The sequence below is a fragment of the Mixophyes fleayi genome, chromosome 9 (genome assembly GCF_038048845.1).
Source record: "Mixophyes fleayi isolate aMixFle1 chromosome 9, aMixFle1.hap1, whole genome shotgun sequence".
In the NCBI taxonomy this organism is placed as follows: domain Eukaryota; kingdom Metazoa; phylum Chordata; class Amphibia; order Anura; family Limnodynastidae; genus Mixophyes; species Mixophyes fleayi.
The window spans coordinates 68,442,232-68,463,605 of record NC_134410.1 but is presented as its reverse complement, the minus strand read 5'-3'; the positions used below and the strand labels follow the sequence as shown (position 1 = coordinate 68,463,605).

At 38.7% G+C, this 21,374-nt stretch overlaps 1 protein-coding gene across 7 annotated transcripts in view; it reads left to right on the top strand.

Annotated features, from left to right (window-relative positions):
• Nucleotides 1-2,574: 2,574 nt before the first annotated feature.
• The window catches only part of LOC142100743 (NALCN channel auxiliary factor 2-like), a 471,729-nt gene continuing 452,929 nt past the window's right edge, over nt 2,575-21,374 (top strand). For 3 of the 7 annotated variants that reach the window (XM_075184519.1, XM_075184518.1, XM_075184516.1), the window contains exon 1: nt 2,585-3,823. In XM_075184519.1, coding sequence (XP_075040620.1) covers nt 3,020-3,823 — 804 coding nt within the window. In that variant the 5' untranslated portion in view covers nt 2,585-3,019. Of the gene's footprint in view, nt 3,824-21,374 lie in introns of all 7 variants that reach the window. The other 4 variants (XM_075184520.1, XM_075184517.1, XM_075184522.1 and 1 more) reach the window with 3 other exon arrangements.

Genomic DNA, 21,374 nt, shown 5'->3' with positions numbered 1-21,374 from the left:
GTGGGGTTTTCAGAAGAATTTTATTTTGCATTGATCAGTATAACCTGTGTATTAAATAATGTTCATAACCAACTTGTTTATTTTAATGTAGCTAATATGATCCGGCAATAGCATGTCCAGATTAAAATGTCTTGTCATTTAAAAGGGTGAGTAATTTGAGAGATATGTTTCAGTTGTTTGGTTATTTTAGCCAATAATCCTATTAACCCTCTGATATGGCTGCCCAGAGTTCATGATATGCTTATATGTACCAATCCGGTACTTTGAAATTATATTCAAATTATAGCAAGTACGGTCCTGGCTTTTGCCAATGTGAGAAGCAGCTTAATGGGAGCACCCCTGCAGTACTAAGAATAAATTTAATCAGGAAACAGAAGGTCTATAAAAAGAAAAGTCTGCTTGACTTTTATGCTAATCTACTCTAGGTCTTTGCATCTCGGTATAATCAAGCCAACCTCGCATGTTTTTCAGGCATGACAGTTCTTGTAATCGTTCTTTAAACAACAATACTCTGGGGACTTCCAACTCTCTATATGCCTGTGTTTCTAGCGCCCTGTCCCGCCATAGTTCATCTGGACCCATGGGAAAGTGCAATGCACAGAATAGGCAGCGTAAAGACATCTGAGGGAGGAGGGGACTGAGTTCAGCACCTGCACTGTTAGACAGCTCCTTAGTTAGTTACTGTTCTTTCATTGCAGTTCTGATTGCTGAAAAAAAGTGACAGATACACAGTTTGGGAAAAGGAGTAAAAGTTGATACTTGTATATGTAGATATACACGCAGCACGCTTTGTGACAACTTTACCTTAGAACGTAAAGTTGTATTGCACATTGTATTGGTTGAGGGGAGACGCATATGGGACAGAATAACGTTCCCTCTGGTGATGGTGGCTATTCAAAGGAAACACATTTTTGTTTTAAATTATAAAGCACAAAACAAATTGCTATATGATTTGTATGATAATGCAATTAGAGAAGTAGTACGAAAAGCACATTATTATAAATAAATTTGATATTATTAGTACATAATGGGACATTGCATTTTGAAATATGTTTGGAGACACTCATCGAGAGCATCAAATATAAAGGTGACAGTGTACTGGATAGTACATACATGATATAAAGTAAACACTAAGACAATGGGTGCGCAGCTCCTTTATCATGGGTTGTAAAAGGCCAGGTTTTTTGAAGACGTATTTGCTCCCAAAACATGTATTTCAATACATCAGTCACATCAGCCAAATTGATTGACGCATGAAGCATCAGTAAATTTGACTGACACAGCCAGGCATCAGTCAATTCCCTGTAGGGCAGATAATGCTGATTATCAGAATGCAGTCCTTGCTTTAACCAATCGACATCACTTGTCACAGATCCATACATCTGATCTTAGGGTGGACATAAAACAGCTGACAGTAACAGTATTCACATTTTCGGATTGTTGGGGGTTTGAAGACGTGGGGAACATGCCAGTGAAAATTATGTACTGTCATATACATCTATCAGACATACAAGACTTATCTTTAAAAAATACAGGTTGCAGTGAACTCGTGCCCTTTTCCTTTGCGGACTAGCAAAACATAAATCATTAGAGATTTGCAAAAGTTGAAAGACAGAGGAATATCACCATAAAACAACAATTAAAGTAAAATATTTCTACACACGTGTGTGAAATACAGGCTTCTAATTGTATTGCACAAATGCATTGTGCTACTTAAACTGTAGATACATATATGTTTCAAAATTAAAGTATTAGTTTAAAACTGTTAATGAATCATATTATCGTTGATGATACAAGTATAGTTCTCAGACGACAATAGAAATGTAACTTGCATACCATACAAATATAGATTGGAAGCTCTTCAAAACAGTTCGACAAAAGGTTAGACGTCAGGTCTGTTGTAAAAACTGACTCATCAACCATTATAAAATGGGAAGTTAGGGGAGAGGGCTGTTTGAAGAAGCTGAATGGAACAGAAGATGAATGAAAAGCTGCATATAGTGAATGGAAGGAGAGGAGGGAAAAGGAAGGGGGTGGAGGATTTGCGATAAGGAGGAGGGGGACGGCTTTTATAATAAAAAAAAAAACAGTTGCATAAGGCAGGGGAGGCAGTGCGCGCTCATGTGTACGGGAGCACGCATGCATGTGCCCGCGCCACTCTGATCAATTTCTCAAGGTGTTCTCTCCACGGCTGAAGATGGCGATAGATTAAATAGAAATAAGAGGAAGCCCAGCTGGCTGAGCTCGGCCTGGAAGCACGGGGAGGAAGAGACGGCATGGGAATATTCAGCCCTAGCAGCAGGATGTCCAGGGAGCAGAAGAACAGTGCCCATCAAAAAAGGAAGAGAAAACAATAAGGAGGGCACAACCACCTTCCAGAGAGCGGAGCAGGGTACCTTAAGAAGCCCAGGATCAGCAGACAAGATGGGCAGCAGGTGCTGAGTCTGCGGGTGCTCTAGCCGGAGCAGCTATCACAGGGGGATGCTCTTACCTGGGTCTGCTTTGGGTTCATAGGGGGGAGGGTGGGGGGGGATCTGCATGGGTTGTCCCCTGCATCCCCTGTGGACTTCTCCTTGATGTACTTTGCCCCGGGGGTGAATATTTACAAAGGGAGGGGGGCTATTTTTTTCTTGGTTGGCTTTCCCAATATTCCCTGCAATGGCCGGTTACTGAGTGACCCGGGCAGGGGCGGGTAGGGGAGGGGAGCTCCCAACCCTCCGTCCACCATCCTTTATCCTTCCATCTCTCCATTCACCTATCATTCCTCCGTCATATCATCAATTCATCTCCATTAATACTATTTCATCATCATTATTTATCCTTCCATTATCTGACCCTCCATCTTCTTGTCCACCCATCCCCCTCCCCAACCTTCGTGATGATGCCCCTCTCCGCAGGCCCCCTCACCAGAGGCAGGTGACATTGTGCTGGTGGTAGGGAACCCACCACAAACATAGGGGGTGGGGAGAGACTGAGTGTACCCGGCCGCCGTTCCCCGAATTCTCCCACCCCCTAAAATATGATCAGGGGGGCTTGGATGTATCCAAGGGAAGATGAGGCCGTCTTAAAGATCTGCTGGGAACCCCGACACAGCGACAAACCGTGCGCCGACTCCGAGAGGGCTCAGAGATGGCGAATGTCCCTAGCCTCTCTCTTATTCTTCACCGTTCTGCTGTCTAATCACCTCTGGTTGGTCTCTGCTGGGGCCAAAGCAAGAGGTAACTTCTCCTATAGCCACCAGCCAGCCCGGGGAGAGCAGGCCAACTTAAGCTTGCTGTCCCGACAGAGCTTCCCTGGGGAGGGGAGGGGGTGCTGGGACAACTTCCTAAGCAATTCGACCAAATCTGCTGCTCACACTCCGCATTGCACTGGTGCCAGGTCCTCTCACCTGGATACTGCCTGCACCAAATTGCATTTGCAAAGACATCGGGGATCTGTTGCCCCTTCCTCGCCCCAAACCTCCTCCTCAAGATCCTACGCCCCTTCCTCTACTTCCTACAACCAAAGGAGGAACTTTTTGAAGGCTTACTTTAACAATTTCACTTTGTCTTTTTGTGATACGTACACCATCCTGGACCTGCTGTTGGGCATGTCTAACCCCGACAGCCTAAACTGCAGTCTGGAGAACCTGATGGAGGACTTCGTGGGGACAGCTGCAGCCTCTTCTGCCCTCACTGACGATGAAGTGTGCAGCAATTGTATCCAAGCTTACCAGAGACTGGATCAACACGCTCAGGAAAAATACGAGGAGTTTGACTTTGTGTTGGAGAAATACCTGCAATCTGGGGAGTACTCTGTGAGATCCTGTGTGGGAGATTGCAAGGTAAGGCGCTCCAGCTCCAGCGCTAGCAAAAAAATTGTCCACTCACCAACAAATCTTGGTGTTATTAGGGTCAAATCAGTTTATTGGGCAGCGTTGAGTTCATAAATCGGTCTAGCGTGGCTCATATTTTAAGTGGTAAATGTTTTATAAATAACGGACGCTGGTTATAGCACCGATGCTCAATGGATTTGAATGAATCTCAATAGGTGATTTTTATATTTAATATATATTTATGTTTAGAAATCCATCAACTCTGAACAGGAGAAATAACTAGCCAATGTTTCCTTTGGCAGCAGCCAGTCACCCTCTAAACCAATGCAGTATTGCTTTATACGTTTAACAATAATATTATTTGTTAACTACTCAATGTGATTATTTTAAAATAATGCTTTTAGTTTGTTAGAACTCTGACTCTACAAACATTTCTTATTGAAGTATTTGTACGTACCAACTGCTAATCCAGCTGTGTCTGATCAGAACTGGCTCAGATATGCATTGTACCAACAGCTTGACTTCCAATGGACCCTTTATCAAAGGCTGGCTGAGTTTAAGAGAGTTTTAGCTCAGCGACAGCTGGAGAGATATTGCTGCTTATTTTTGAAGTAAAGAGTCAAACTTCACAATTCTTTACACATATCATCACTGCAGAAGGCAGTTTTCTTTGTTGAGTCAGGCATCCTTTATGATTGTATATATTAAAGATGCCATTGAATCATGAATAAACTGTCCAGAAGTTATCTTGTAGGACATTTAAGATTTATATATTTTTTTCATCCCTTAATGTAAAGCAACATTGTTTGAAGTATGCATTTAAAGGGTTTTCTAGAGAGATTGATATTTGCTCACCTCATTATATGTAATGAAGAATCTATACATGTACAAAATATTGTAATGTACAAGCAGTGGTTTGGTAAACACATTAATGGGTATATTGCATTAATGTACACATTAGAGGGTACTTAGCATAAGCAAATACACCCTAGGAGGTTCTTAGTAACATCTAACATTGCATGGTTGCACATGTCAAAAATTGTTGAGAAACTCCAGCTTTAACTGTAACCCATGATCATAATGTGTCCAAATTATTTAAATATACATACATTCTAATTAGTCTTTGTAAAAATGGTTATGTTAGCAAACAAATAAGCAACTCATGACTCCCCCATTGGTGCAGTACAAAACCTATCATTTTATATAATTATAAATGGTATCATATTTATGTAGTTGCTTACAGCTGGGACATTTTAAGTTGCTTACCTGTGTAATTGCATGATACATATATTAAGCTATCATCATTGATAATTCTTATAATTATTACATTATTTTGGTGTACTAGAAGAAGCCAAAAAACACACCATAGATATGCATGAGTTCTGTACCAAATAATTCAGTTTCTAAGCCTCGAGTTTAAAGTTCAGTATGTGCTTAAGCTATTGTCCAACAACTGAGCATGGACAGAGTTTAATCATTTTGATGCCATGATCTATTTTGACCAATAGTGATGCCTAAAATACATGTTAGTGTAATTGAAAAATCATTTTGTCACATTCTCAAACGTGTATGATGGTTTTCATCTCTTAGAGGGTGTAAGATAATTGATTCTGTATTTACATCTGTTATGTAGTATATTGTAAGTGGTTATTCTTAGTCATCAGATATGTGCTACCATACTTGGATATATTTAGCTAGTTTGGTTAATTTTGACCAACACTATTGGACTTGTCCAAGATGAATTGAAGACCAGTACAGTTAATGACCCCCATCAAATGTATGGGTTCATTGGTTGACCTAGAAGTAGAAGGGGCCCCCTTCTACTGTGATCCAGGCAATCATCCAGAATCCTAAATGATTTGATCTGGCCAATTTAGCCTTCCACATCTGTGGACAAAGTGCTTAGAGATCCTGTGTTTAGGGATTGGGTCAATTTGGAATTGCATTATGTGCCAGCATTAGTCTTAGAATGCATAACGCAGTGCATATTTATTATACTTTTGTGCAGACAACTTGGCGTACACAGAAAATAATGCTTCCTTAATTACTAAATCCATTTCATAAATAACTGATAAAATCCACAAAACTTTGCATTATGATTTATGAATACTATTAGTAGGTCCTTTTTACAACACCAGCTACAGCAGCCCTTTAAGAATACTACACCATGAATCCTGACACAGCAAGGGGAAGAGCATATGTGTAACCTAAATACAGTCCCCATGGACACATTATTTTGTAACCTATGGGGGAGTTATTCCTGCTCCTGGTTGGCTTGGGAACTGATTACTCTTTATCATTCAATTTAGCTACACACGTTGATGACCAAACGCATGAGATCCATCCATTTGGTCCCTTGGGCTGATTGTCCGATTCACTTTTTGCAACTTGTTTGAAGATGACAGCACACACAGGCTGTCAACGCTCATCTTCCAACTGTATTTTCCACCATGCCCAATAATGATACTCTCAATTTTGTTTTCAGACAACAAACAGCTGCTTTATATGGGCCGGTGATATCGGAGTGTGTGTGAGCATCTAAAGTAATCTAATGATGTAGAAGAGCTGGACATACAGACTCTTTGTACTGTAGTTTGCACACTGCATTGCACCTCATGAACTAAACACTGCCCTCATGCTACACTGCAGTGTTTCATCAAGCCAGAACACCACATTGTCTGCCTGTAGTTTTCTGTCTTTTATGTATATCCTGCTCTATAAACATTTACAGCAACACAGAACACTGCATCATGTATCGTGGTCTAGTACAGAATTACACTGCAGTAGATTGCATGCTGGTATATCATAAAGTGATATTTCTGTTTACAGAGTATGTTGGTTAAATGTTTATCTAATTGTCTAAATAATAGAAAATCTTACCAAGCATTTACTTACAAATTTGACATAGAGGGAACATTGTACTGGGATGTTTATTCACGGGAATATTATAACTGGATTATAATATAATAATATAATATATAAAATAATATGCAATAGATTGATTAGCATAGTCTTGTGTGGAGATGCTGCCATAATCAGGAGTATCCACTAGCACTCTGGTCTCACTTCCAGACAATTATTTTAATATAATTTAAAAATGATAAGCACAACTTATTACATACAGAATGTAAATCAGATTATTCATGTGGTTTATTTTACCTGTGAAACAAATAAAGAATAGACCAACATTTTTTTTATTCTGCATTTTGTGTGTTAATATTGAGCAGCCAGAGCATGGAGGAAGTGTTGGCAGGACCCAGTGACTTTTAAATGGGTTGTTTTACCCCCAACTCAGCTAATAAAACTTTAATTTCCCCAATTGACATTTGCACAATCTGTGGTTCTTGTGCCAGTCAGATGTGATAAACGGCTGAGATTGGTTGACCTCTAGACCCTCTTACCAGCCTCTTTCTGTAATGGACCACCCAGGCCGCTGCCTACTACAACAGAAACCATGGCAACTAAAACCGCCTGCCAGAAATTGCAGACGCCAACTCCTGCATTGCAATCAGGAAAGCCTGCTATCTGTACCAGAGGGGAAGAAGAAGAGAGGGGGAGGAGGGAGAGAAGACGAGAGACAGAAAAGACAGATACACAAATGACTAGGAAAAAAAAATAGATACATGATACAATGGTTGCAATGTATAGTAAAAATAAAGGTCGTGTTTGTAATAATGCATTTTATACATCCATGTAATTGGTATATTTTAAATAGAGAGGATAACAGAGAGAGGATAATTTAAAAAAAACAGAGACAGAGAAAGTGATAGATAGACAGACAGACAAAGAGAAATAATGGAAATCTACAAACTCTAAATGGGAAAGAGTCCGATACATCTGGAAAGGTATAGATAGGAATTTACAATACAGAATGCACCAGCAGAAATAAGGTATGGTGCAGCGCTCTAGGGTTTTTTATTGTTAAGGTGGGGATTTCAGGTCTATGATACCTGGCACCGAATATTAACATGAGAGCTTATAGCAACTAAGATTAAGCAGATGTTTCATACAAGACATTGGGCAAAATGTGTAATTCCTATTTATATAACATGCCAGGTAGATTACAGTGACAAGCTGCTACACAGAAAACAGCAATCTCTTGCTATGAATATCTCTTACTGCTCATGTACATGTGCGTCTGTTGATATACTTGGCACATATACACTTTTTTAAACTACAGTATGTTTGCAGATTTTCAGGTCCGACTAAGAATTCGTTTTTTTGTCAATAAACCGTCATTTACACTATCCATGACTTCAGGTCAAATATCTATATATATAGTGTGTGTGTGTGTGTGTGTGTGTGTGTGTGTTTGTGTGTGTGTGCGCGTGTGTGTTTGTAAATACGTAACATTCATATATACCTTATTCAAGGTGCAAATACTGTGATCAAGCTACCTATCTAGGCCAGAATAAGGGAAAGCCCAACTGGCCTAGATGGACAATCATTGCCATAATAAATAAACATGTTTTTTTTCATATCAAGCAGCTACCTCATGTTTTCATTATTTTACTTTGCATTAACATATATCTTTGTATAGCAGGCCTGTGGGCAAGCATACATATAGCAGAATCATACTATACAGCATTTCATATAGTCAGAGGGGTCATTTACAGATTCATGTTAACAGACACACTTTTCTTTGCTTTGCGACACACATCTGAATGTATATTTAGATAAAGTTGCGCTTATAATACACAGGATAACACTGCCAATGTAAACAGGGTGAATGCTACTAAATTGCATTCAGGAGGCAGAGATATATTTTGGAGTCACTTGATAAGTCTATTTATGGTTCAGACCACAGTTTTGAAAGATAGAAGGCTAGGGGGATTTGGGTCTAAATGATGACAATCAGAGTTACAGACAGCAGACATACAAGTTCAAATTATGAGCTGAATTTTTAAACGATTGCAATCGACAAGGACTTAGGGACCTATTTATCAAAATGCATCAATAAGGGTAATTTGTATTTCACCTCAATGGGGGAAATCAATTTACCACGTTATGGGTACAAGTAATGCAGCCTGCGCATTATTGCCGTTATTACGGTAGTTTCAACGCTGGCTTTTTGCTTGCAGCTCCCTGAGGTGTTTGAGCGATGCTGAGCTGCTCCAGCTATACAGCAGTAACAGTTAACATACCGCTTAACTGGGCCTGTCTCTGCAGAAATGTGCATGCAGGAGCAGACTCTCTGGCTCTCACATGCATAGTGCAACTGAAACCTAAATATGGAATTAGCTAAACTAATATGGAATAGAAAGGTTTAAAAACCAGATTAAAAGTATTAAAACAATTTGCTCTTAAAACGTTGCTCTTAAAAACAAAAAAAAAGAAGCTTTTTCAATGATTTTCACTATGGGGTGGCGATAACAAAACATGAATTGCCAATTATTCACTTGTTCAGTTATCCTTATAGCTGAGATATCTATACTGTGGCACAATCGGTGCACAATATACAGGATATAATTATATATATATATATATATATATATATATATATATATATATGTTATTGATACATTTTGGAACATGTTGTATTTCCAGTTCTTTAAAGTGCTTGCAGATTTAAGGTGTATTTTTTGCAACGAATGAACGAAAGATCTCTAACACAGTCTGTAATTGTCTTCCACCCATTAGTGAATTTAGTTAGTCTTTTGTAACAATGACATATTACAACCCTTCACTTTAATCATTGCAGCCTTAAAGTAGTTTTTTTTTTATCAGTCCTCCAGAAAATATGTGACCAGACATATCTGCTATTGGTAAAGGAGGGATGACACAGCATGATGCCTAGACAGTCATTTTTGAGTGCTTTTTGTCAGGATACTTTAGCAATGAAATACAAACAAGGAGTTAGGATCATATTCACATTTGATTCACAAAAATTGGATGCATTTTATCAATTTATAGATTGTTCCAAATGGTTGTAAAAACATGATTTGCAGGAGAGTGTGGAACAGGATAAAATTAAAAAGATGTTCCTATGTAAATCAAGCAACGTAAACATCTTTAAAATTATGTTTTATTATTCTATTATTTCTATGGATTTCAGTTCTGGCTTGCTATATAGGCGTATTAAATAATCATTAGTTTATATTTGTGAAGAAATTCACCACAAATTTTCCTACAATTCACTACAAATTTTCCTACTTTTCCATTACCTACAACTTGATCCAAAAAATGTTGCTGTACTTAAGTAATATATAATTATTTAGATTTAGTGTCATGAAATTAGGATTGTCAGACAATTAATCCAGTGCTGCATACCCTTAATTTCAATATTATAGCTCTTAGGCATATATGTCCCAGTTTGTGCAAATATGTATTTATATGTTATTACTAGTGTTTTATATAGCACTTACATATTATGCAGCAATTTACAGAGAATCTATAGGGGCATATTTATTAACCATCGCATTTACAACGCAATCCATTTCAATCCTTATCGCAAAAGATAAGGACTGAAATATCATGACTATTTATTAAAATTCTTCACTAGGAACAGCAGTCACAAAAAACTGCTGTTCCCGTGAAGACCTGTCTTCAATTCCTCTATGGTAACTATCGCGAAGTGGTCACCTATCTTCGATATCTGCTTCGATGCCCTAGTCATAAATGAAGAAGATATTTTAATATGCGCCAATCCTCTAAAAACTGCTGTTTTTGGGGTATATAAATGAAAAATGTATTTGATAAATAGGTCCCCATAAGCATTCACAGCAACCCCTCCAAATTGGAATTTACAATCTATGCTCCCTACCACACGGAAACGCACCCACTGGTGTTAATTTTGTTATGAACCAATTAACCTACCAGTTATAAATACTGCATTTGATTGTTAACGCCAAATAACTGGTACAATTTGTGTTTTGTAATTAACCTACCAGTATGTCTTTTGATTGTGGTAGGAAACCAGAACATCCACAGGAAATCCACATGAACACAGAAAACATACAAGCCGGACACAGGTTATGCCTATTTCGGAATTGAACCCTTGAGCCCAGTTCTGTGAGGGAGCAATGCTAACCACTGTTCCACCATACTGCCCTTTAAATCTGCTGTGTTAGAACCACCAAAAGTATGGGGTATATGTAGAGAGATGTAGAGCAAACTATATACTAGTAACTGTGTCATAATAAAGAAATTTGTGCAATTCCGCACAAGGAGCAGGACCTTCCTATTTATTGTGTACATACATGAAAACACTAAGAACAGCACATTTGAGGAAGTGCTCTTCCAGCAAATAATATAGATATAACTTAAAGACTAGAGTTGCGTAGAAATAAAAGAGCAATCCAGTCCACTAATTTACATTTTGTCTTATAGATACAAAATATTTTCTTCTTTAATATATTCACTATTTCAGATGTACAGTCATGGCTGAAAGTTTTGAGAATGACACAAGTATTGGTTTTCACAAAGTTTGCTACTTCAGTGTTTTTAGATCCTTTTGTCAGATGTTGCTATGGTATACTGAAGAAAAATTACAAGCATTTCATAAGTGTCAAAGGATTTTATTGACAAGTAAATTAAGTTTATGCAAAAAGTCAATATTTGCAGTGTTGACCCTTCTTTTTGAAGACCTCTGCAATTCGCCCTGGCATGCTGTCAATCAACTTCTGCACCACATACTGACTGATGGCCGCCCATTCTTGCCTAATGAATGCTTGGAGTTTGTCAGAATTTGTGGGGTTTTGTTTGTCCACCTGCCTCTTGAGGATTGACCACAAGCTCTCGATGGAATTAAGGTCTGGGGAGTTTGTGGCCATGGACCCAAAATTTAGATGTTTTGATCCCCGAGCCACTTAGTTATCACTTTTGCCTTATGCCAAGGTGCTCCATCGAGCTGGAAAAGGCATTATTTTTTTTATGGTTGGAAGAAGTTGCTCTTGGAGGATGTTTTAGTACCATTCTGTCACACTCCGCTCCCCGGGTGTCTCTGCCCGAGCCTCTAAACATTGACTGCCACTTTAATTCGGTTCCTAGTGCAGACTATTGGTCATGGTCTGTACCTGTGATTGATACACCTGTGTGCAGATCAGTTCTGCTATTGGTTAGTCTCCCTTTATAAGGTCCCGCCTTTCATCCTTGGATTGTTGGTTCTTCAACTCATACCTGTTTTATTCTGATGTCTCTGTTACCTGCTCCACAATCCGTGGTAGCTGCTACTTCATCGCTACTGTGTGCTCATCGCTGCTGTATGTTGGAATCCCTCAATCTCTGCATACCTGTTCCACTGCTTGTGGTAAACGCTATGACCCACACCTGCCACTTATTCGGTCTGCATTGCTGACTACTGTTACCGAATCCACAATCTGTGGTAAGCTGCTATTTCACCGCTGCTGTGTGTTCATCACTGCTGTATGTTGGACTTCCTCGATCTCTGCATACCTGTTCCACTGCTCGTGGTAAATGCTATGATCTACACCTGCCACCTGCATTGCTGACTACTGTTACCTGTTCCACAATCCGTGGTAAGCTGCTTATCATCGTTGCTGTGTGTTCATCGCTGCTGTATGTTGGAATCCCTCAATCTCTGCATACCTGTTTTACTGCCGATGGTAAACACTGTGATCTACTCCTGTATCTACTTGGCCTGCACTACTGACTATTGTCTTCTGGTTTCATAATCTGTGACAAGCTGTGTTTCATCGTGGCTGTATATGTCTGGACATTGCTTATTCCTGTGCCTCAATTCTATTATTAGTAGAGACTTTGATGATTACATGTGCAGCCGGTATTATTGTATGTTGATGACAATTACTACTTTTGCATGTCTTCATGATCACCGATTGCAAATTGCTCAAGTCATCATTGAACTCTTGTATTAATATTTTATAATAAATGGTAATCTATGTTACCACCATTTGATGTCCGAATTGGATCCTTCTTCTGTAATGTAACTTGTTCTCTAGCTGTCACATTGGGAGCTTTCCTGGAGGGCCGCGACCTGCAAGGTGGAAGCCGCAGAAGTCCATATTCCCTTGCGGGAATCCCTGGTGAATACCTTCCATTTTGTTATACTCCGCGCCTCCAGGGAAGTTCAGTCAATACCAGTTTTGACAGCGGGATCTCACTCAGTTATTCGTGAGCTAACCTGACACATTCTTTATTCATGGCTGTATTTGCAAAATTGTGAGTGACTGACTCCCTTGGTTGAGAAGCAACCTCACACATGAATGGTCTCAGGATGCTTTACTGTTGGCATGACACAGGACTGATGGTAGCGCTCACCTTACCTTCTCCAGACAAGCGTTTTTCCAGATACCCCAAACAATCTGAAAGGTTATTCATCAGAGAAAATAACTTTACCCCAGTCCCCAGCAGTTAAATCCCTGTACCTTTTGCAGAATATCAGTCTGTCCCTGATGGTTTTCCTGGAGAGAAGTGGCTTCTTTGCTGGCCTTCTTGACACCAGGCCATTCTCCAAAAGTCTTTGCCTCACTGTGCGTGCAGATGCACTTGTACCTGCCTGCTGTCATTCCTGAGCAAGCTCTGCACTGGTGGTGCCCCAATCCCACAGCCGAATCAACTTTAGGAGATGGTCCTGGTTCTTGCTGGACGTTCTTGGGAGTCTGAAGCCTTCTTCACAATAATTGAACCTCTCTCCTTGAAGTTCTTAATGATCCGATAAATGGTTGATTTAGGTGCAATCATACTAGCAGCAATATCCCTGCCTGTGAAGCTCTTTTTGTGCAAAGCAATGATGACTGCACATGTTTCTTTGCAGAAAACCATTGTTAACAGAAGAAGAACACTGATTTCCAGTACCACCCACCTTTTAAAGCTTCCAGTCTGTTATTCTAACTCAATCAGCATGACAAAGTGATCTCCAGCCTTGTCCTCGTCATAACTCTCACCTGTGTTAACGAGAGAATCACTAACCTGATGTCAGCTGCCTTTTGCGGCAGGGCTGAAATGCAGTAGAAGTGTTGAATTTGGGATAAAGTTCATTGTCATGGCAAAGAGGGACATTGAAATTAATTGCTATTCATCTGATCACTCTTCATGATATTCCGGAGTATATGCAAATTGCTATCATAAAAACTGAGAGAGCAGACTTCGTGAAAAATAATATTTGTGTTGTTCTCAAAACTTTTGGCCATGAATGTATAATGGCGAAATATTAAAAAAACAAATAAAGTAACAGAAATGCAGCAGAAAGAAATAAAATGCAAAGTTCAAACCCTTTCCCATTCCCACCTTTAGTGGGAATCAGATCTTTTTTTAACTTTGCACTTTATTTCTTCCTGCTACACTTCAGTTACTTTATTTGTTTTTTTTTAATATTGTGCCAATATACATCTGAAATGCTAAATATATTGAAGAAGAAAACATCTTGGATGTATAAGAAAAATTGTAAATTAGTGGACCGGAGTGCTCTTTTATTTCTATCCAACTCTAGTCTTTAAGTCATATCTAGTAACTGTATTAGTCAGGTATTGTACAAATATTACCACAGATATCTTTACTACCAACATTTACTTATTAACCATCTTTTAGTCTCCTACTGTGGTAAAAGAGCTGATGTATGTAAAACAGATGCGATGTAGAAGGATGATAAGAGTGAAGTATAATGTCAAAACACAGATCTCTAAAGAGCTTATAAAAGTATTCACCCCCCATTTTTCACACGGGGCTTTGAAATGGAAGATGCGCCCACCTAAGCTGTGGGTAACTAGCAGCTATACCCCCTACAACTATGGTAGTTATAACCTTGACAATATAAGTTTTAACCCCATGTTTTAATTTGAAATTATAGCTGTAAATCTTACAGCTCTGCATGTCTGAAGACTGTAATTTTACACCCAACCTTCCTTGCAATATTACTCAAGTTTCCTCAGGTTGGATGAGTACCATTGGAGTATAACAATTTTCAAATCATTCCACAGATTCTTGATGCTATTGCGGCCTTGGTTATAACCAGGGTATGGATTTTTTTTTGTGTATTTTAACCATACTAATGTGACTTTTTCTATATGTTATGGGTAATTGTCCTGCTGGAGCATAAATATTATCACTGGTCCTTGATATCTTGCAGACTGCAGCTGTTTTACTGTACAGATTTGTCTATAACCTGCAACCATCCATTTGCATATTTTTAGCTTTATTTTTGGTTAATAATCAAGAGACTACAGACATGGGTAAGAGCAACAAAAAAAAAACCCAAAAAAGGAACACAGATTGTAATCACATTGAAAATTAGGTAAAGTATAAGAATTATACAGAAGCACATCTGAAACATGTAGTGATATAAGTTTTTAGTGTTACAGAAAGGGGGGATGGAGGGGTCAGTGGTGTTCACGTAAAAAAGGAATGTTGTTTATAAGGGAGCCAATTTGCATTTTGATAAGTTTTCACATTCCTAAAGCAGAGAAGCACCACCAGCCCCAGTATTCTCTTGTCAAAATGCTTCATGGTAAGGATGGTAGTTTTGGAAAGATGCATAGTGTTAGGCAGACAAAAAGTTGTCTGCAACTCTGATCTGCCATCATTTGAGCCAATTTTCCCTATATTTCTTTTTTCCACATTTTGGTCTGCTCAATGGATAGACTTAACAAGGGACCTCAAAATATATGTGTGCCTCCTAAGTTCAACTTAGTAGCATTGGCCAATTGTTAAGTGATACTAAGAAAAGTTGATATTATTCATTGTTTTTTGAATAGAGGCAGCAAAACTTGACCTCAAATGCAAAGTGTGCGACTCATGTAGAGTTGGATATTATTTCCGTCTAAAATGCAGACAGAATTCACATCCCAAATATAGAAACGTCTTACACGGGTATGTTAAGCCAGACACATCTAAGCTTATGGTCATCAGTATCAGTTCGTGACTTACACCAGTGATCGAGTACCTGCAAGATTCCAGCATATACGTCTGAGTCTCAGTCTACAGAAGTCCATTAGCTCCAGCACACCTTTACATACCCCCTTCTTCCCCTGTTCCGCCTCTTAAATAGTAAGCATCCACAAGGGGCCATAAGCACAAGATGTTGTCTGCATATGGCTGCAACTGCAACTAGTGTTTTGTGGGCATACAAGGAAGCAAAAAAAAGTGTATTATATGCTATAAAAAATTTTTTGCATTCAACTCTACATGAGTCCCTGTGGGCTCATGACTTTAGATATGGGCTTTTCTGTCAGTGGGAACAGACTTGTTACTATATTTAGTTACTAGGATTTCCAGATAATAAAAGGTAAAGTAAAAAAAAAAAAAAATTATTAAAAAAACTTGCTATGGGACTATTTCAGGCCTCTCATACATAGATAAATATTGGCAATACTGAATTCAGTTGCATTTAGCACATTTTATCTGAAGAGGAAGGGAAATTTAGAAATAAATCATTTAGATTTAATTACTTTATGCATTAGGACTCCTCCTAATGAGTCAACATAAATTTTGACACACCAATAAATGTATACATAGACTTATGTAAATCAGCTTTCTTTCTTTGTGTGCTTTAGGTATGAGCATATGGTTCGTCAGTGCATGTTTTGATTCAGAAACGTCTGATGAACGTATCCTGAGATTGCAGCAAATATATTATTAGACAGCAGCACATTACCTGTGCCAGGGAGTTACACTGTCACAACCACCAACAGCAAACAAACAGAAAATCATAAAACAGATTATTACAGCTATGTAGAAAGTGTATAATTGAGCTGTAATTTAGCTGTAATCAGCAGTGTTTTAATGTAGATATGTAAACACATGTTTTTCTTATTCAAATGCTACATTTTTGCATGCTATGTATTAAGGAAGAACTATCATCAAAATAAATTATTTTTAAGGAATTTTGCAATGTCAAATTACTTAAATTTACTATCTCGTATTGTCCTGCAACTTTTGCTAAATGTCTTTATATCTTTAGGTAGAGTTGTTGTTTTTGTTGCTCTGGGACACACCATACTTGCCTGAAGGGGAGGTCCAAGGGGAAAGTGCGGGCATGGGGTGGGGGATGTTATGATACCATTTGTGTCATCACGGCCATGTCCCCACTGCGCAGTGACACTATCCACATCATTGCATGGTGGCGGCTGGGTCATGATGACATGATTCGCATAATCAGAAGTGGATAGCAATCAGTGAAGGAATAGATTGCAGATACCAGGATCTCTAGTTGTTAAATTGATGGTTTATTGATAAGAAATTGCACACATTTGGCTTGTAAGGGTATAACATTACCACCTAAGACCAGCCAGAAGCATCATGAAAATATATGTGTGTTAAGAGCAGAAACATTTAATCTAGCACAAAGATTAATTGCAGCCATCATAAATAACCCACCCAATGGGAGTGTAGTCTGGGCACATTAGCAAAAACATTTGCAATAAGGATAAGAACTTGGCCAAACCAATAATTAATATATACACCACGGGCAAGGATTTGGTTCTGTGTTTTGTTTAATAAGACTTTTTAGAAAGGCTCAGATTCAGGCAAATTCATATGCTTGGACACAGATATCGCTGCCAGGTAAAATTACAGATAAGAATTTATCTTTTAGGACCCTTGTGATTCATTTTAATGTGCAAATTTATGTCCAGCGATAGCTCTATATGCAACCAAGTTTTGTAAAAGTATTCTGTATTTTGCCAAGCTGTAATGGATTTTGAAATAAATCATGTGCAGTATGGTATCACAAGTTATTTCCAATGGCTGAAATAGTTTGAATAGTCAGACAGTTTGGTGACAGGAAGGTTAAGCAGTACCTCATCAAGGAAATAATTAAAAAAGAGAGATTAGGCAGATTGGCTGAATACATAAATGAGATTTAGATGGGTAATGCTACATACAAAGTTACTGATACATATATTTTATAATCAACAAGCGATTTCACAGTCAAACAAGCAATTTCCTTAATGGTTGACTAACCATTTGGCATAACTGCTTCTGTAGAAGTATGCTGACAGGAAACTTGATGTGCATAACTATTTATATGTGTGCATATTCTGTTGCAATCACACAATTTTGTGTAATAGACAGTGATGTGTTTCGTCTGCATAGATTAGGCCACTATAATCCACTGTATCGGTTAAATCTTATACCGCTAACCACACTGTGCATGCTCTGAAGATTAAACGTTGAAAAGAAAAAGGCAGAGGATTGGAAGATAAAGGAATCACAGTCTCAACTCACAGAAAGATAAAGTGGAATTAGAGCACAATGGAAATGATGATAGGCGAGAGTTCCACAACAGTTTTGGTACCTATAAAAGACCTGCAGGAAGGTACTAGTGGAATTGACAGGAAAACAATTTGAGACAGAGCATAGGTTTTTTTCAAAGTGGGAGCAAGATTGAACCTCTTGCAGATTAAACAGGGTGGGGAATGCTGGGTATAGATTAAAATTAAAATTGTAGAATAAATCCTTACAGGACTGAAAGAAGCAGATCATACATGGGCACATCCTACTAATCAACATGTGTGAACAAATCAGTGGCTGATTGATTTAAAGGCTGAACAGCTGTTTCCTATGGGGTTCAGTTTGCTCGGTAGGGCAACAACCACATATAGTGAAATGTGGAAATTATCTGAATTTCTAGCCATCCTAATTAACTGCTGCAAGATCAGGATCATGGGGTAAATGTATTAACCTCCGGATTGTTGAACTCCCGCGAGTTTGCCGTCTTCAGCGCTTAAATTTAAAGTGGCGCTGTCTTGTAAAGGGTTTCCCTTTACAAGGCAGCGCCGCTTTAAATTTAAGCGCTGAAGATGGCAAACTCGCGGGAGTTCAACAATCCGGAGGTTAATACATTTACCTCCAGATGTTGATTGAGATCATTGTTCCTTATGGACACATATGCCTACTTCACACCATGTATGTGCTCCTTTAAATGTGGTTAAGTTTTGCTGTACTTTTTGTCCTACTATATAATATATAAAGGAACTTTGTCAATAAAATAAAAACAATATAGAGTATATAAAATACAATAACTGCTTTTTCTTGTCTAAACCTTTGAATTTATGTAGACCAATCCTATCTGCCCAGATATGGCCCACAATTTTATAGTCTTTTCAAATCATGGAAACAGCGATAAATAAACCAATATTTTTAGATATGACTTTTTTTTTAAAAAGAATCCATGTGTCATTTTTCTTGAAGCTCTAATCTTTATTATGGACATTGAGGCAGCGATAGCTAGAGTGGCTGAATCCAGCAAAGATGCTTAACTATGGTTATGCAAACTAGAAAATAATTAGGTTATAAATGGATCCCAAAATGCTTGTCCTTGACAATAAAAATCTAATAAGATGACCAAGCTTGAAAATCCTGTCTGCTGATTCAAGCATAGTCCTGTGTCTGCAAAGGTCATTTACTAGCCACAAAATATATGGACATGTATTTAATTTTGCACAAATGTACCTATATGTCTGCCTTGCACAATGTTAGGTTTAAGCACACTTTTTGCCTTGGGAATTGCCCTGGGTAAATGCTCTGTGCAACCATTTACCAGAATGTAGACCAAGATACAGGCAAGTATCAAGTATTTTTCATGTTTTTATTCCATCATTGAATAGTACATCTGTACTTGGATGGTGCAAAAAGCCCCATTACTGACAACACTGAATATTTGTAAAAATATGTGCAGCCCACGCAGCTCATTTAAATATCTAGACATGAAACACCAAATATAGTTTTTCTTTGTGGGGACATGCACACAGTAACCATGATCTTGGAGCGCCAGTTTATGCCCTTCCCATACAAATGAATAGGCTGGCCAGCACTTTACATTATCATGATCAGCTATTTATATAGCGCTACTAATTCCACAGCGTTGTACAGAGAACTCACTTACATCAGTCGCTGCCTCATTGGAGCTTACAGTCTAAATTCCCTAACATACATACACACAGACAGACAGAGAGAGAGACACTAAGGTCAATTTGATAACAGCCAATTAACCTACTAGTATGTTTTTGGAATGTGGGAGGAAAGCACCCGAACGAAACCCATGCAAACACGGGGAGAACATACAAACTCCACATAGATAAGACCATGGTCGGGAATCGAACCCAGTGCTGTACTTTTGCAACTACATTGACTGACAGATAACATGGGCCCGGACAATATCAATTTCTTCAGCCTGTCCACTGACTGACCATATATGCCTAGTTTGGCAATAATAATTGTGGAAAAATTAAGCACTGATTTAGTGGTTTTGCAGTCTGACTGACTAGATCTCTATTTGTTGAATGTGGCTAACTTAAGACTTACATACACGATTACTACTGTTGGCCAGTGTACCAGAAAATAAAAGTAGGGAAGTGGATGTGCAAAAAAATAATGAGAGACGAGTCCAGTGTAATAACCAATATATTGTGTTTGTGACCTCATTGCATATGCTTTTGTTCCCGGTTATTTTAGCGAGGTAGCGGCTTTGCAAATGAATATAGGATTTGATTGGAGAATGTGTGTACCTGGAGCAAGACTCGGAAAATGAAATGAAAAAAACACATATGATGTATGAAGTTTGTTTCAAATAGATATGAATCCATAATCTTCCTACACCAGTTTGACCAGAGCCTCACATCTCTATTCTGTGTTGTCATTTAAATATTTGGAATGGCTATATATAGCCTACCCCACTTCAAACTTGCTCACACATGAATATGTAGGAGTTGTCTGAGCTCAGGCAAGGTTTAAATGGAAAGTGTGACAACCAGACAGGTGTGGTGTTTTCTCTACTATGGTATTGTGTTAATTTTCACTGGCCAATGAGATTCAAGATTTTTCACAAACGATCAAAACCCAGTTCTGAAAGCCCTACTCCCAGATATATGATGAGGGCGTAAATGGTTTATGTGGTTCTGAAACAAAGCCCCAGAAATCTTTGGCTGGGGGTTTGGACTTTTCCAATCAACGTTTCCACATTCAAATTTCAGCTTTCCTGGTCTTTCCTTGATCTGTTTGTTCCTTGAAAAAACGGAAAAAAACAGGGAACAAAACCTGTAATTGGAAACACTGATCCCAATTTTCACAGGGACAAAAAGGGATAACAGCATGTTGATTGGGGATGTGATTACTCAGGGGAGTGGCTAGGTGGATTAAATCGTGATTTGCTAGATCATTATTTTGCCAATGCAAAATAGGGGAGTGACTAAAGTTGTTTGTTTTTTTTTGCAGATGTTGGGATATTTGCTGAGGCACATACCACTCCGCACATACCACTCCGCACATACCACTCCTTACATACCAACCTGTTTAAGCAATATCTAGTGTACATGTGCTACACTAAGATCCAAAACCCTGTGACATGTTGGTTAATGTGAGATCCTGCCCCTTTCAAGTAGCAGGCTGTTGGTTTCCTGTTTGCCTTATTCTCCTGCCCACACTATGACTCATGCAGCCTGCCCTCAATTAATCACACAATTTAACATCTCCCTTAATCCCACAGGACCCAGGGTCAACACTCTCCTCTCTGGAATAGTATGTGCTGATTCTAGTAACCTTCTAAAGCTAGGTACAGACTAGAGAAACTTCCTCCAGATGCAATATCTTTAATGATTTTACCAACGACTGATTCATGCGGGCAAACTTAAACGATTTTACATGATTT